The sequence below is a fragment of the Podarcis tiliguerta genome (assembly GCF_965153285.1).
Source record: "Podarcis tiliguerta genome assembly, chromosome: 7".
Lineage (NCBI taxonomy): Eukaryota > Metazoa > Chordata > Lepidosauria > Squamata > Lacertidae > Podarcis > Podarcis tiliguerta.
In genome coordinates, this window is record NC_139540.1 from 31,818,177 (window position 1) to 31,836,214 (window position 18,038).

At 39.4% G+C, this 18,038-nt stretch overlaps 1 protein-coding gene across 5 annotated transcripts in view; it reads left to right on the forward strand.

Moving 5' to 3' along the window:
- Positions 1–18,038, forward strand: part of STAU2 (staufen double-stranded RNA binding protein 2) — a 141,977-nt gene that overhangs the window by 81,186 nt on the left and 42,753 nt on the right. For 3 of the 5 annotated variants that reach the window (XM_083451083.1, XM_083451084.1, XM_083451081.1), the window contains exon 13: positions 3,474–3,587. In XM_083451083.1, the coding sequence (XP_083307209.1) occupies positions 3,474–3,587 (114 nt within the window). Of the gene's footprint in view, positions 1–3,473; positions 3,588–5,336; positions 5,409–6,333; positions 6,469–7,513; positions 7,553–18,038 lie in introns of those variants that run through there. The other 2 variants (XM_083451085.1, XM_083451082.1) reach the window with 2 other exon arrangements.

Genomic DNA, 18,038 nt, shown 5'->3' on the forward strand with positions numbered 1-18,038 from the left:
GATCCTGAAAGTGCGGGGGGTGGGGGGGAGGTAGAGCAACTAAAATGGAGCAGAGAGATAAATCGGATGGACCAGGAAAGGAAACCAACAACCCCAGAGCCAAGTGTAGATGGTTGGGTATCTTTTAAGACACAGAAACACTGAGAACTGTGGACAGAAGAGGGTGACATGCTTGGGAACCTCAGCAGGAAGCAGTTGGCTTGCACAGCTGTGGACATGTGTGTTTCGGAGCGGGGTTAAAAAAAATTACAGGGCCAGGTGGTCTGAGTGAGGATTGGCCATTAGGCACAGGAACTCCAGGATCTAGTGTCTGGCAGTTAAGCAAATTCTGGTGTGTAAAATTAAGTACACATGCTGGTTCACATAGATCTTCACTATTTTCAACGTATGACATACTGGCTTATTTCTTGAAATCCAAATTGCAGACTGAGGTAACATTTTTCAGACACCTCCTGAGATTCACAGTCATCTGTGTGTGATTTTTATTTTGTAGATTGCATTGTTGCAGAATTAAATTAGTGGTGATTTTAAGCATCTTTTTGACTTGTATATGTATATAGCCTCATGATTAAGATAGAAGGAGTAACTTTGCAGCAGTATCAAACATTGTCTTGGCACATTTAAATTTCCCTTTATTTCTTACTGGCTACATGCATCAGGTGTACTATCACCAGTGTACAAAACTCTCATTGTTCTAGGTGCATTTTGTGACAAGGAGTTTCATTAGCAGTACTGTGCCTAAGATCTCAGATTAAAACTGCAGAATGTAGAAGAAAAGGAGGACCTTTTTCTGCCTCCCCACTTCAATCTACTCTCTGAAGACTGGAGAAGAGACCCTCTTAAGTATATTAGGGGTGTGGGCAGGGGAAGGACTAGACCATGGGAAAATTGAACATAATATTTTAGCTGCAGTTCATTCATTTTCAGCTGAGACAACTAGACATTCCGTTGTAGCGCCCATAACCTAGGTTTAAGGTGCCATTTAGCTGCTAGATTTCATATCTCAGTTTATAACACTGCCTGTCACTGTCAGTTACTCACTAAATGAATGGGCACATAAGTTGATGTTGCTGAATGAAAAGCTTTGCCTGTCCGAGTAGTTGCTTTGGTTCGTGGACAATGCTAAGCCATGATTTGTTTAGCCAAAGTGTGTTTTAACTGAATGTCTGAACTCAGACCTGCTGACTCACCCAGGGTTGTTTTCTGGCAACAAACCACAGTGTGAAGCCGTGATTTGTTGTTGGCTTATAAACCTGGCTTGCTTTAACTGTGGTTTGGCATTATGTCTGAACCCAGAAGATTTGCTTAATCATAGTTTGCTTGGCCCTCTCACTTCCGGTGCTCACCAAGCCTCAGAGATAAAATCATCTGGAAGCAAGCCAGGCTACAGACAAGCAAGCCCTTATTTGTATGTTCGTCTATAAGAAAAGTATTTCTCTTCCTGCACTTGAATGTGATTGTATTGTGAAAAACTATTGCAAGCTGCTTTCAGAACCTCTTGGGATATAAAGTGGGATATAAGTATTCTAAATAAAGACATTAACTTATTTCCTGGAAAACATGCTGCACTTTACTCCAGGGGATATTTTTGTTGCTGTTTGAGGTTTTTCTTATGCATATGCCACAAGGTCATAATGTGTCATCAATATGCAATAAAAATGGATTCAAAGTGCTGTGTGGTAAAATGAAATATGGCCAGATCTGAACTATACACATACCACAGGAAGGAAAAAAATAAGACTGTGCTTTGTAATGGGTTAGTGATAGTGATAATAAATAATATTGACAAATAGGTCCTACAAGAAATTGTTGCAGTGTCAACTCTTCCTGCTAAGTATTCCATCCAGCCATGCCCTCTCCAAGTATACGCCATTCTTGTCCCCTTGGTTTTCCTGGTTGTCATTCCACCCTGCTCTGGAACAAGATTCTGTGTCCATAGAGCATTCCCAGTTTTCATTGGGCTGATGGTGTATCTCTCTCTCTCTCTCTCTCTCTCTGTGTGTGTGTGTGTGTGTGTGTGTGCGCGCGCGCACATGTGTGCATAATAACAGCAGAATTTGGGTATTATTATAAGGAAATCTGGTGGTGAAGCACAAAATAATGCTAAAGTAATAGCTAATCCTTTTTAAAAGACTGAATATGAGAAAAAGATATACTAATATTTAAAGTACAAAAAAGACACCAAATTCTGAGCCCTTGATACATGTAGATGGGAAAATGACAGATAATTCTATTTACCTGCATATAATTTGTTGTTGTTGTTGTTTAGTTGTTTAGTCATGTCCGACTCTTCGTGACCGCATGGACCAGAGCACGCCAGGCACTCCTATCTTCCACTGCCTCCCGCAGTTTGGTCAGAGCCTGCATATAATAGAAACAAATTAAAATGATGTTTAAGGCTGTTCAAATGAACAGCTAAAACATGAGAGTCTAACTACAACATACTACACATCAGAATGCCTGAAACATTTTTTTCTAATACAGTGGTACCTCAGGTTAAGAACTTAATTCATTCTGGAGGTCTGTTCTTAACCTGAAACTGTTCTTAACCTGAGGTACCACTTTAGCTAATGGGGCCTCCCACTGCCGCCACACCACCAGCCCACAATTTCTGTTCTCATCATGAGGTAAAGTTCTTAACCCAAGGTACTACTTCTGAGTTAGCAGAGTTTGTAGCCTGAAGCGTCTGTAACCTGAGGTGCCACTGTAACAGTAGAATCATAGAATTGTAGAGTTGGAACGAACCCCAGGGTTCATCTAGTTTGATCTCCTGCAATGCAGAAATCTCAGCTAAAGCATCCATGACAAATGTCAATCCAACCTCTGCTTAAAAGCCTCCACGGTTGGAGAGCCAACCACCTTCCGAGGGAGTCCATTCAACAGCTCTCACTGTCAGAAAGCTCTTCATGAATTTATGTTTAGCTACGGAATTAAAATGCCTTCAGATCTCTTTTGATTATTCCGAGTTAAACCACTGTGTATGAAGTTCCTAAGTTTAGTATTATGTTCTTTTCTGGCAAAGAGCCAGAAGCAATTTAGCAGGCCTACTTGGTGTGCATGCGATGGGGCGATATGTGAAAGAAGCCGGAAGACTTCATCAAGTGTTGAGCGAGATACAGATCTGCACAATATTCAAACATGCATGCTGCACACGTACACTGGTGATCTCAGCTATAGTTAGAGAAACTGACCTTCAGCATTATCTGTTTTACTCAGGCTTCTCAAATCAAATTGTGCTAGCAGGGGTTGATTTGGATTTTCACAGATTTTTGCCTTCCACTTTAGCTTATAGTTGGCTAGTTTGCTTGAGCATGGCTTTCCCCAAGTAAAGAGCCATAGCCAGGACACACTGTGAGGGTCAAGTTCTTCATTCCCTGTTATTCTTCCGCTTGTGTTGAAGTGGTGGTGGGCTGAGCAATCCACACTTTGATTTGTTTCACCTTACCAAGATGATGTACTTTCTTCTGTTATAGGCACACTACAGTGACAGACAAAACGGCAAAGAATGCATGACCTGCTTGACACTGTCTCCTGTGCAGATGACTTTCCATGGTATTGGAAGCTGCATTGAAGCCAGCCATGACCAGGTATAAATAAGACTTAACGGATCGTTTATTTATTGTAATGTCTGTTTATCTCCACAAGCTACACCTAGGTTAAGCATTTGAATATCTTAAGCTTGTCTTCTGGGATTTCTCAAGAATCTGAAAGAAACAAGTTATTCTGAGACAATGGAATTGTAATTATTTAGCTTTTGCTTCCTCACAGTACATAGTAAAATGCCAAAACTATTTTCTTTCATTTGTCATAAAAGTGTGAATACTCTGCTAGGATTTGTACTGCTAGAAAAAGGATTTATTCAAGTTTGGTGCATAGTGATGGGTATTTAAGACCTTTTTTAAAAAAAGAAAAAGAGGGGTGCATAATATGAAGCCTTTATAGCACCTAAACACAGCCTTGGACACTTGGTATATTCCCTAAAAACTCTTGATTTCATGTTAAAATGTTTCTGGCCCCCAAAGGCCAGGAGTTCAAATGTTGCTTTCCAACCATCCTCTGTGCACAATGGGATAAAGAGCAGGCTCTGTGGCTTGTCCCCAGCTATTGCTAATTAGTATATATACTTCTCAAGATGGAGGTTCCATTTTTAGCTATCTCAGAAAAGAGCTGTTGATAGACATGTCACCCATTAAGATACCTAATTGTTTTGAATGCCATGTAAGCTAATAACTATCTCCACATCCTGGGGTAATGAATTTCATGTTGTTTATAATGTCTTGTCCTTCTATCTAGCCTGAATCTACAGAATCTATTCTGTAAGATTCCCCATGCTCTAGTATGATAAAAGTGAAAATTCTCTCACTACTCTCTCCACATAATTAAAAATTGTAGAAGCCTTTTTTATATTTCCTCTTAGTTAAGCTTTTTTCCCCCTAAATGAAAGCCCCAACCACTTTAGCCATTACTTATAGGAAAGATTATTCACCTCCTAATCAACTGAGTTGTTCTTCCCTAGCTCTACAATATCATTGTAGCTACACCGTACAATTACATAATGACATTGTGATTCTTGCTGTTGATTCCTTTTTATGCCTAAAGTTTAGTACACCTTTTTTTTCCATTGCCAAACATACTGAAACATCATTTTCACATCTCAGTGATAGTTATTTATATTTTAGTTTATTTTAAAAAATTGAACAGCTTCTTATGACCTTCAGAAGAAACTTTGGCTTCCCAACCATGCTTTAAAAACAACAAAACCTGACTGCTGGTTCAGACTTAATGATGAGCCAGCCGTCCCTGGCTTCTTTCCCCACCAGGAGGAAAGGCGGAGCAAAGCTGGGGTGTTTGGGCTGTGTGCACTAGTGAACAGCTCATACATAATCTAATTTCTCCAACCATGATTAGTGGCCAGCATTATGTCTGAATGCAGCCAGTGACACCTTGCATGCAGATTTCCCCATGTTCAGAATGTATTGGATGTGGCTTTGATAATGTTAGAGTAAGTACAGCAAATATTTTGCAGTCATGTTGACTCACTAGAAGTTAAATTGTATAAAAAGCTTTTGACAAAGCTCACCTTTCTCCACACAAAATTTGTCCCTCAATCAAAGCGTTCCTGTTATGATTGCCATCCAGTATGGTTTTACGTATGCCTAGTGCGTCATGGTCTTTTATTTCTGCTTGCCTGCCATGTTCCTGGTATTCTTATATAGAAGCCATAATACACCAAGACTCTTCTTATCCTTTGTCTTCTGTTTCATATTAAGTTAATTTCTGCGTTACTTCATGTGTAGGAAATACATGACAGAGCATTTGTTTTTCCTTGGCAACAGCTGGAGCTTTTTCTGGCACACAGCATACAAAAACCATCCATTTGCGTAGAATTTAATACTTCATCCACACAAGTAAGTTATTAATTACATCCCATATGCAATTAGAATGTAAACCAAAAGGACTTAGCTAGACGGAGAAAGGAGAGAGATCTGCTACCACTTTGTCTCTATTCGCCTGCATATTAATGTCTAGGTAAGCACATTCATTAGTTGTTGGCAGCAGGGGCAAAGCACTGGTGAGGGCAGGGAAATGCACAATGCAGTGCCCTCACATCACACATTACCTAGAAATGGTGTTACAAAGAAGAGGGGGAGAAAAACATTACTGGCACCACCTAGTTAAGTCCAAGCACATCCTATGCGCACAAAAACCTTGAGTCTCTTTGCTCTAGGGTGGTTGTTTGTTTTACGAAACAGAATTCTGCTTTGGGAATTTATATGATTGGACACAGCCATTGTGAGCAGATATATTTGCATTTTATGTTCCTTTGCCAGACTGAGCCCCCGGCTCCTATGTGGCAAAGCACTCCTGTGCAAGGGCTGTTGCACCATGGGGTAGGGAGGAACACAGTACTCTGTGGTTTTCTTGCAAGGCACTCTAGTTCTGTGTGGTATCTTGTCCACAGAAGCTACAAAAACTTATACAAACCTGTTCTGAGCAAGCACCGTAATAGTTGGGAATGTAAGGCCGGCAGGAAATAGCTACAGTAATGCAAAGGCTAATAAGATGCAATATTGTGTGATGGTGCTGAGACACCACTTTAAAAACAAACTTTGATGATCCCAGCATATGCTGTTTGAGAAATAGTGTCAATCAGGGTATAGTGTGTGTGTGTGTGTGTGTGTGTGTGTGTGTGTGTGTTCGTATATATATCCAAGAATCGTTTTTTTCCAATTTTTATTTGATTCTTAAAGAACTGAAAGAATTATGAGAAAAATCTTTGCATTGGTTCAAAAAGTAAGATGTTTTGACTCTGCCTTTCTTCTGTCAACCAAGAACAAAAATTTTGGAAAAGAAAACCTGCACCCTCTGAGCATGAAAGGGCTCCTACAAAAAACAGGTGATAATAAAGAGAGAGAAAGGGAAGGACACAAAGATTTAGTATTCAAAATGTGATGGCCATATTTTAGTAATTCCTGATTGATTGAAAACGGATACTCAATGTAGTTCTTGGGCAACATCGTTTTAACTCCCCCTAGATAAGTAAATTAGTGATTATACTTTCCCTCAGTGGCATTACCCTGTCTTCTTCTGATATTTATACTTCGGCTAAGAAAAACTTGGCAAGTTTAAACATTAGGGGACAATCCCTCCTTCTCTGTCTGCTGCTCTGTGCATTTCTCCTGCCGCTCAGAGTGCAGATTCCCACATGTGTAAATTCTCTTACTGTACACCTCTTCCCGATGCACATACCCACTGCCCCACACAGGCAGACTTAGCCTTCTTCTCAGTTTCCTAATAAATACTTTCTGTTTACCTGATTGTTTGATCTTGGTCAAAGCTAAAATATTTTCAGTGGTAAAAAGTATTACTTTCATAGTGTGTACTACCCGTTGCAAATGTTCATATGCACACCAAATTTCAGCTCTGCTGCTAGCTGATCCACTCTTTGTGCCTTTGACCTGTTTTTCTCTTGCTCAGTGAAGTTGCTCAACTACAAAACTAATTATATAAATAGTATAGAAATCTGTTCCACCCACAGAAACTTATGCAGCATTTCCTTGATCATTTTGCATTTACAACAATAGTTTGTGCATTTGCCGTGTAATAAATAATTGTTATCTTGCCAAGATCCTGTTTGCCACCCATTCCCTCCCTCTCCCCCCTCCCCCCGTCACTAAGTGAAATTGCATGGCCCACGTCATGGGCTTACCCAGGACAAACAAGATTGCATGGCTCATGGATTACACAATTGTTTTTTGCTACACTGGTTCCACTTAGTGTGATGCACTCAAAGCCAACCTTTCTGTTATAAATAGGCTAAACATAAATCTCAGAATTTAGTAGCAGTGAACAAGTGCATCCGGCTTCAGCCATAACAACTACTTTACAGCGCTGAAACACAGCAAGAAACAAACAGCCCTCCCTCAAGAGGACTGGATCTCTTTTCAGAAACAGTTTGGCCAGACTGCTAGTCGTCATCTTCTTTCCTGAGATGCTCTTTCCTTCTGCCCAGGTTGAAGCAGATCAGTTTGGATGAACCCATACAGATGTCATTTCTCCCCTATCTTCTACTGCAGTATTCTTCAATCTTTTCAGACCCAAGACCTGTCTTTGAACCTAGCATACATTTGCAGATATACTTTGTAATTTTTTACCCTATATTTGTGTAGAGGTTAGATAAAGCTGCATCCCAGTAATGTGTCCCGGTCCAGCGGTTGAAGACCAGTGTTTAACTATGTGAACCTAAAAGGTAAAGGACCCCTGGACGGTTAAGTCGGATTGGACTATGGGGTGTGGCGCTCATCTCCATTTTCAGGCCAAGGGAGCCGGCGTTTGTTCACAGACAGCTTTTCCAGGCCATGTGGCCAGCATGACTAAACCGCTTCTGGCGCAACGGAACACCACGATGAGTGCCAGTGTGCACAGAAACTCCATTTTCTTTCCCTTGCTATATACTTTACCTCAGATCTCTGTGTTTACTAAAATTCTCCCTAACGCTTGTCAAGATGACAGTGATGATGGAGCTACCTTGATTGAGGGCCCAGTGCAGCATAGTTTGGTTCCTTATGTATGGGCTTAATTATAGTTGTCATTCAGTAGTTTAAAAGATGCCACACCTCAACCCTTTTTTATTTCCACCCTAGAAACCTTTCCATAATACCCAGGTTATATGAGGAATTTTTATTTATTGAGGGTACATGCTAAAGAATCGCCCCTTGTGTATAAGTGAGCTCTTGTTATGGAAATTGTTCATAACTGTAGAATATAATGGGTGTTACTTACTTTGGAATGCTATAGCTTTAGCATGTTTCTTATTTCTGCTATTTGGAACCAATAATCCTGTTTTGACAAGAACCAGTCTCAGGTTGCCACCTGATTGAGGCAGGTATATGCAGTTAGAGAGCTAATTGCCTCAACATGCATCATTTTGAATTGCATATATACCAGTGTTTTCTGTTACCAAATCCAAGTGCTACCAAACAATGACAGGCTGACTAATTATTTTAGTTGATACCCAAAGGCAAAACAACTAAATGCAGGAAACTTCAGTTTCTTTTTGCTGTAGAGTGGTTTCAGATGTTAGAAACAGGTGTGCTACAGACATTTCTTTCTCTAATTTGTGACTTCATTTTGTAACTAGTCTCACTTTTTTAAAAACAACAACAGATAAGTTGTAAAATTCTTTATAGCTCAGTTGGTGGAGCATGAGACCCTTCATCTCAAGGTCATGGATTCGAACCCCATGCCGGGCAAAAAGATTTCTGCACTGCATGGGGTTGGACTAGATGACCCTTGGGGTCCCTTCCAACTCTACAATTGTAGGATTCTAGATTATAAATTCACTTGTTGAGACTTCTTCACAATTAGCATTCATTACCCTTTGTAAAAACAGTATGTGCATATGATCATGTGCCATCTGGTATGTCAGAATCAGAAGTACCAATTAAACTAATCTAGTTCATTAATAAACATACAGAAGAATAACAAAAAGTCCATGCTTTTGCCATTCTTTAACTACCATGTTTATAATTCTGATGACTAGTTCTAGACCTGCTTCTCAGCTGCACAAGGATGCTGTGCTGTCTGAGTAGGAATAATAGCTATTATGAATCCCAGAAACCTTTTGCATTGTCACAAATACACGGCAGCTGTAAAGCTGCCACAAAAGACTCCACCAGAACTTGGGGGGGGGGGGTATCTCTGGGTGCTACAAACAGAGGAACCTCCTGTGTGTCATTCTTTCCTTGTCATGTTGACATAGAGGAGGAACTGAAGTTGTGAAGCAGGAGGGAGGCTGGAGCACAGTTTGTTCCACTGTTACCAATATCTGGCCGGTAAAGAAGTTGCTAGGAGATTGCTCATGCCAACAAAATTGAAAGCATCATAATTTAGGCTGGTGTTTAAAATTAAACTAGCGATGAAGTGGCTTCACCATGGGAGAAGCAGGCAGGTGGCTTGGAGCCATCTCATCCCCCTTAAGCCCAGGCCCCTCACATTCTCCAAAGCTTGCTGCCTCAAAACAAATTGTGTTACCAAATGCAATTACCATTCACTTTGCCCCTCTTCTTAATCTTATATATCTTTTGGGTCGCTTTCCCAGCCTATTATGGGAGCTACCAGAACAAGTTCCTATTATTATTATTATTATTATTATTATTATTATTATTATTATTATTATCAACAACAACAACAACATTATCATTAATAAGAATAAAACTGACAGACTGCTTGACATCTAACAAGAAATCCCTTCCCAGTATCTCGTGTTGAGGGAATCCTACTCCCCATTCATCATAGGGAGATAAAGGCCAAGGGGCAAGACACTGCTCATTCCACTTTGAGGTGAGGTTGTATGTTTGTTTGTTTTTCCTGATAGGAGTCTCCTGCATGGTACTGCAAGCCATTGATGAGGGAGGTGGGGCCTGAAAATAGAGCACAAACTCTGGCAAAGCAAATGTTAGCTGAGAAGCAACAGCAACAGAAGAATCTGAGGAGCATATTGCTAAAAAAAAAATCAAAGCAAATAATTTAATTTCTTTAAACACATCAGTAGCAAGAAATGGACCAGGAAAACTGGAAAGTTTTAGTACTGCCTCACTGGAAAGATTGGTTTAACAAAATAATGGGATTTTGCTATGATTGCCAAATACACTTCTTATCTAAAAGCAAAAGCATCAGAGGATAGAAGGAATCAATTTTGGACAGTTTGTTTCCCTATATACAGTTGGGTATGAATTTTTTTTATCATTCTTAAGCTCAAATGGGATTTGATTCCCTTCACCAGCTCCTCATTTTTCTTTTTCTGATATATATAATTCTGGAGGTTTTATATATAATTCATGTATATAATTCCAATTTAATAGTAATAAGTGAGAAAAGGCTGGTATATATTGAACATAAGAAAAGGCTGGTATAGATTTAATATAAGAATATGCTAAACATAAGAATGGTATATATTGAATTCTTATGGTGTTTATTTGTAAGGTTTTTATTACGAAGAATATTGTTAAAATAAGTTAAAATAATATGTATTATGAAGGAATAATTATTATTTTAAAATTAATATAAATGAAAAATAATAAAATATGCTTCATTATATATTTTGTAGTTGGAATTTTAATGTACCCACTACGAGATTGCTTTTGCAATGAAGAGTGGGCGTTAAGGGTTTTTAATTAAATAAATATACTATGTCAGTAAAATTGGCCTCCTTAATGGAGGACTGGAAAGTCGCCAACATAGCTTTCACTTTTTTAAAAGGGATTGTAGTGAGAGATTGAAATTGCAGGCCTGTTTGCCTTAGTCTCTTCCAGGTAAATAAACACTGATTGTGTGTGGAGTGGCAGTGACTAACCAGGAAAGAGGCATTGCTGCTGTGTGGATGGCTCAATGAACGTCAGCACAGCATACAGCAGTGGGTGTGTTTTTTTCTTTCTTTCTTTTCGTTTTTTAAAGGCAAATTCCATGCTGGAGGGTATTGAAAGTGAAATGGCCTGTATCCTAATGCCTTTATACAAATCTATGGCATGTAGTTTTATTTGGAAGATGGTGTGCAGTTCTAGTTGCAGTTCAGAAAAAGGTTAACATAGAACTCAGAAAGGTCAGCCATTGAGGAAATGCTAAGGCATTTGGAGCTTTTTTACTTTCAATGTTAAAAAAATGATAACTGTGAGGGAAAACATTATTGGGATTTATATGGAGAAAATAGAGACAGCCCCCCCCCCCCCAAGATAAGAACTCAAGGTCACCCACATAAATTGATTGGCAGTAGATTCAGGGCTGACAAAAGAAACTAGTTTTCCAAAAATAGGTGCTTAATTTATGCATTATTGCTTTCAAAAGATAAGATTAGATTACTTTTTTTTTTTTTTAAGGGAAACTGACAAATTCCTGCATGATAGGTTTTATGAATGGCCTTTAACTGTGATAGCTTAATGGAAGTACAAGATTCAAAGGTGGTATGCCGCTGAATACCTGTGGCTGGTGTGCAACATAATGGAAGGCCTATTGCCCACTGTGTCCTGCTTGTTGGCTTCCAGAAAGCGACTGCATAGCCACAATCAAAAACAAGATGCTTGGTTTGGTGATCCTTTGGCCAGATTTATGAATTGTACTTTAAGCTTCTAGTTCATATCTAATATTTTGTTTTGGATTGAAAGATATGCTACTGGCTTACTTCATAATTTCTGCTTTATGAAGTATTATGTCCTTTTTATAAAAAAATCCATAGAAAGAGAGACATACTGCTCTCATACCTTCCCTTTGTTTATTCTGGTCTTGTTTATGGTAGTGGACTGGATCACATATGCAGACTAGCTGCCTTTTTCTCAACATGATTTTTCTCCTCCATGTTTTGCTGTACTGGGGTCGGAAGCAGTGTCCGGGGAAATCCGGACACTCTTCATTTTTTGTTGGGGTGGAGCTACTTCGAAATTTAAGTTTGGAACAGACGACAGGAGGTTTTCATGCGGTTGTACTGTTTGTGGTGCACCAGAAAGAAAAATGAACCCTCCAGCACCATTACTAGATGACGTGGAAGGTAATAAGTGGGTCCCTTTGTGTAATCTTACTCAAAGCGTTTTATAGCATTGTGCTCTCTCCAGTACTTTGTAAAAAGTTATATTTTTGTGAGAAACAAGAAAAGGACCTGCTTGTTCCTTTCCCCAACATAGTCATCCCTCTGCTGCCTGCTTTGTTGCTTTCTTCTACCATCCCCTACCAGGTGGCAATGATAGCAGTCCCCACAGCAGCAGCAGCCCTTTTTGAAAAATAAAATAAAATATGAACTTTACAGAGCAGGCATGTTCTGCCTCAGACAGAGCAGGGCTCCAGACAGTTGTACCTACCACCTTCATTTCTCAGAGTACTTCTGAGGCAGGTCTGGTCCTGGCAGCACTATTGCTGCCCAAAACTGCTCCTGGAGTTTGGGGAACAATTGGGAGTGGGTAGGAATATGATGCCTGTTGTCTTTGTCCATGGAGTTTTCTTGGCAGGGATACTGGAGTGGCTTGCCAGTTCCTGCTCCAGGTGGATCACGTTTGGTCAAAACTCTCCACTGTGACCTGTCCATCTTGGGTGGCCCAGCACGGCATAGCTCATAGCTTCTCTGAGTTATTCAAGCCCCTTTGCCATGACAAGGCAGTGATCCATGAAGGCTGATCACTGAAGAATTGATGCTTTTGAATTATGGTGCTGGAGGAGGCTCTTGAGAGTCCCATGGACTGCAAGAAGATCAGACCTCTCCATTCTTCAGGAAATCAGCCCTGAGTGCTCACTGGAAGGACAGATCCTGAAGCTGAGGCTCCAATACTTTTGCCACCTCATAAGAAGAGAAGACTCCCTGGGAAAGACCCTGATGTTGGGAAAGATTGAGGGCACAAGGAGAAGGGGACAACAGAGGACGAGATGGTTGGATAGTGTTCTCGAAGCTACCAGCATGAGTTTGAACAAACTGCGGGAGGCAGTGGAAGACAGGAGTTCCTGCCGTGCTCTGGTCCATGGGGTCACAAAGAGTCGGACACGACTAAATGACTAAACAACAACAGGAATATGATGCACGGGGAGGGCGGGTTGCAGATAGAGGAAGGGGACGAGGGGGCAGTTTCCCTCTCTGTTACATGAACCGAGGAGCAACTTAGGATCTAAACTAGAATGTGCTGATTGGGATAATAAAAAATATGTGAGAAGTGATTTGACTGTTCCAGTACTAAAGGTACTGAGTTCAGTATAAGCCTGCTTGCATAAGTTCTTCCTAGGCTCATAGCCTAGGATAAATCAAAATCAGTCCTGACCTCTTTTTCTTTTGCTCAGATGTCGTATTTGCAAATGTAAACATATGCTGTTTAAAAACTGCTGTACCTCAATCCTTACAACATTCTGCCAGACCGCACTCTATTTTTAAAAGCAATGTGTGTAAAAATCTGAATTCCTCATAGCTTCTTATATTCCCTACTTTCAGACGCGGATGGCAACAAGTTTGCACATCTTTAGGTTCTCCAGTGGTGCGTTAACTAAACAAAAAAGACAACTTTACTTGTTTCGGAAGGCTTTATTAGACAATGAATCTTTGAAGACCGCACACAAAAGATTCTCCTATGTTTAGACTTTATAATGTAAACAACTAATTTAATGCATCACTAATGATACACAATAGATGCCATCTTACAACATGAATGTGAACAAGAAACTGATGTAATCTGAGAGATATTTCAAAGTAATTAATTTGGAAATAGGAAAAGCACTTCTATTGTGTAAACTTTCCTCCCCCTTTTTGAAAAAGAACACAGTTAGAAAACTGTGATAGTTGTACATCTAGTAAATAAAGTTAACAAGCCATCATAGCAACTGATTTCTTAAAAATAAACTACACAGGGGGGCAGGCAGGGAAACCTGCCATGACGCTATTGTGGAGGGGTATATTTCTTAAATTCCACTCCTCTTTTGAATTTTTATTAGGAAATAAATAAATAAACATGGCTTTCTCACTAATTAAACATCCTTTTAAATAACATCTTGGTAACTGTTCACAGGGATGCTTGTCAACCTTTTATACATATTTATTTACACGTGTTTGTTTGTGTGTATTTGAAAACTATCTTTTCTTTTTCTTTTAGCACTTTGATACTTTCCTGTGCCCTTAAATTTACACACTAAATGTCTTGTTCTTGTATATATTTACCTTCCTTTCAACGCTTGTAGCAGTCTTTAGTTCCCTTACCTCTTAGTGCATGTTCAAAAACATGGACATGTTCAATCCCAATTTTCTCATTATTTATTTCCCCGTTTCTTGTTTAAATTCCCAAATATTTTCAGTTTACACCCTAAACCCACAGAAGCTACAAATCCCTGGCTTAGCTGAAGAGCAAAAATGGTTTGCTCTCATTCCTCTCAGCTTCCCCATACTTTGTAGCTGTTCACATTCCACTCTGTGTATTGGTCATATTCCATCTATTTGTGCTTGTGCAATGCCATCAACTGAAAAATAATTAAACTGCACGTGCTCAGCCCTAGGGCTTTTTCTTCTAGTTTTGGGGAGATTTAGGCCTTTTCCCTTTCAAAAACACCCTTAGATTTTCTTGCTTTTTTCTTTTTGAAGGACCCCCTCTTCTTCCTCCAGTTGTAGGGACCCACTGTTGCTGTCTTCCTTGACCCATTATGGCACCTACTCAATTCTGCAAACAGCATATGCGCATACAGCCTGTGAGAGGAGTTAACTATGTAGTTGGAGAGAATTCATCTTTGTAAGCTTCTCCAAAAATGTGAGGATAGGAATGTTTAAAAATTAGAGCAAAAGTATGTTTGTTTGTTTGTATGTTTGTATGTATAAATGTTTCAGAATATAAACTGCTTTGCGAGAATATCTGAGCTGTATAGAGTACAGTGGTGCCTCGCAAGACGGAATTAATTCGTTCTGCGAGTCTCTTCGTCTAGCGGTTTTTTCGTCTTGCGAAGCAACCCTATTAGCGGCATAGCGGTTTAGCGGCTATTAAAGGCTTAAGGGATTAGCGGATTAGCTGCTAAAAGGCTATTAGCTGTTTAGCGGCTTAAAAAAAGGGGGTGGGGAGCGAAAAAAATTCTCAAGACTCGCAAGACATTTTCGTCTTGCGAAGCAAGCCCATAGGGAAATTCTTCCTGCGAAGCGCATCGAAAAACGGAAAACCCTTTCGTCTAGCGGGTTTTCCGTCTTGCGAGGCATTCGTCTTGCGGGGTACCACTGTATATAAAACGTAATACAGAATATAAAGCATTATTAAAACATATAAACCCAAAATAATTAAGAACTATGGAAATAGTATAGCTGCCTTGGAGAAAAGAAAAGGTTAGCCATTTTGGTCACTGAGGTCAAATGTCCAGTTTATCTCCAGTTTGCTGACTACTGTAAATTTTATAAGGGATATTAATGCTATGGATGCTTGACTAAGAAGATTGAGGATACCATAATGAGTCTTTCTGGAGAGCATTTATTACTTCAACTGAATAAGGAACATCGCCAGTTAGGCTCTGTATACTGAAGCTACACCAGAACAAAGAAGCGATTGAAGAAGTCAAAATGCCTTTACAGAATATAGTGACAGAGTATATATGGAGGTCATTAGAAATCACAGTAGGATAATGTCATATTGCTATTTTTACTGTTTCTGTATTATATGTGGTGTTATACGTATCTTCCACGCTAGTCACTTTAGAGAGGCTAATGCTCTCGCTCTCGCTCGCTCTCTTTGCCATTCTTACTCCACATAGTATTGCATTACAACTATTAAGTGATATTTGTAAGAGTAAAATAGTCCTTAAGATTGGAAGACAATGTTTATTAAACTGTGACATTCATGAGCATTTTGCCCAAACACTCAGCCTCCTTGGTGGTGTAATATCCTGGCTTGTTCTGAGCTGATAACCATTGTTCCTCGGTTGGAAGAAATGGGAATCTATAGTTCATTGTGGTTTTATTGTAGTTTATGCAAAGGGGGAAGTGAAGAGACTTCATGTACAGCAAATGCCTCTTGCATATCTCAGCTTAATAAACCAAAATATGAAATCAGGCTACTCAGTATTTGACAGTGGATGTCAGAGGATTTACATACTTTGGGGGTTTGCATCAGGAATTTGGGAGAGGGCTTTGTTCTGGTGTAGAAGTCTGGTCACTGACAACTCACTGGCTTTGTAGTTATTACGTCCACATACTCCAGAATCTAACAAGAAAGGGAAGTGTTGTTTTAAAATCTGAGTTAGACTGCAAAAGTGAGCGGAGATTTGAGCGAGAGTAGGTTATGTTTCAAGGACTTTGAAAAAAGTACACTGAGAGTTTGATCCAGCTGCTCATATTGATAGATCATCATCATTAATCCTGGGATGTGAATTGCTGCTTTAGACGCATCCAAGAGCTTTCACATACCCTGCTGGATTTTGGACTATTTTTCCTTTGAAGAGCAGAGCGCCGTGTCATAGCGTGAGCTGCTTTTGAAACATGTCTGGTTTCAGAAATTGTTTGTCACATATGGAAATCTGCAGTTTAAGAAACAGAAGTTCTCTGTCTCCGTTCTTTATATCCTACCCTAAGTGTTAACAATGTGTTTATACCGCATCTTTGAAGTCTGCATCAGTAGATGGCTGTAAGATTCAGTTTTATAAGCTGATGGTTTTATATACAAGATTCTAGCCTTGGGAGTTTGTAATTATGTCCTTGTTGGCCTGACCTATTTGCATATTGTGTTGCACCCACATTAAGTCTATAAAGCACAGTTTATTTGCTTCAAAACATTTCAATTGAGGTGCATAGGAGCTTAATCTAGGAAATGTGTTGTGGGTCAAAAGAATATATTTTCTGATGTACTGGTGATATTTTCTGCTGCTTGCTGTATGTCTTGCAAGCATCTTTAACAAATAATAACAATGAGCCCCACACAAGAAGTGTTCCTATGAAATTAATTTATTTGCAGCTCTTAATGCTCTGAAAGAAGGAAAGAAAAACCTTTTTAACAGCAGTCACCACAGACATGTTATATATTTACTTTTAAAACTCACACACTACTTTTCATTTATAAATTTACACAAATATACACAAACCCATTAAAATCAATAAATGGAAATAGTTAAAACATCCAAATAATAATAATTTAAACGTCTACAGGACTACTCTGTGATACTCATAAAAGTGCCTTTTTGTTTGTTACATCCTATGGGAACTCTTTGTGTGTTTGTGTCTAGTTATCATGTTTCATTATAAATAGAATATGAGGGGAGATTTGTGTTTGATGGGTATCTCTGTTTGATTGTGTAATCCTCTGTTCTGGTAATTCAAGTTAAAGTGCAGGTGGCACATAAAGCTCACTGATGATAGAGATAGTATTTAAACAAGTCTTTGCACTGAGGTAACATGTCATAAGTTTTTAAACCAAGGGTGACAGGAGCTACTGCTGCACTTTCATGTTATCCAGCAGTGTGGAAGAAATTTTGATGTACAGCTGGAATGATCAAACTAAACTAATTTTGCTTTCTAGCTCCGCTTGACATGACACTCAGAGGCACTTGGAAATTATTAAACTCTACAGTGTGCTTGGTGGATTTAACTTCCTCAGGAAGATTCTTTCTGAAGCTATGATATGAAAGGCATTAGATTCTGAAACCAGTTAGCAGCATTTGAGACTCTTCATCTATGTGCTTTAAATTCTTATATTTGATTTGCAAATTACACTTCTTTGTGTCTTAGCTCTGGCAGGCAAACCAGCTATTATGGACATTTAAAAAAAAAATTTTTCACTTCTGAATACTTCACCATAGAGAAAAATCTCTCTGAACTAGAACCTTCTCTCACACATCTAGCGTTCTGTGTGCAGGAGATTATTTTCAGAGGCTTTCAGCCACTCGAGCCCCCACCTGCATTTTGAAGCAGTACATACCATCACAGGCTTAACTCAGTAAGATCCAGGCTCACAGTAATAGTATGGGTGTATACTATGCTTGTCTCTCCCGGTACAGGTCATCAAAATAAATGCCTTAAACCTGTAGCAGGGAACCTCCGTCCCATAGGCTAAAGGCCT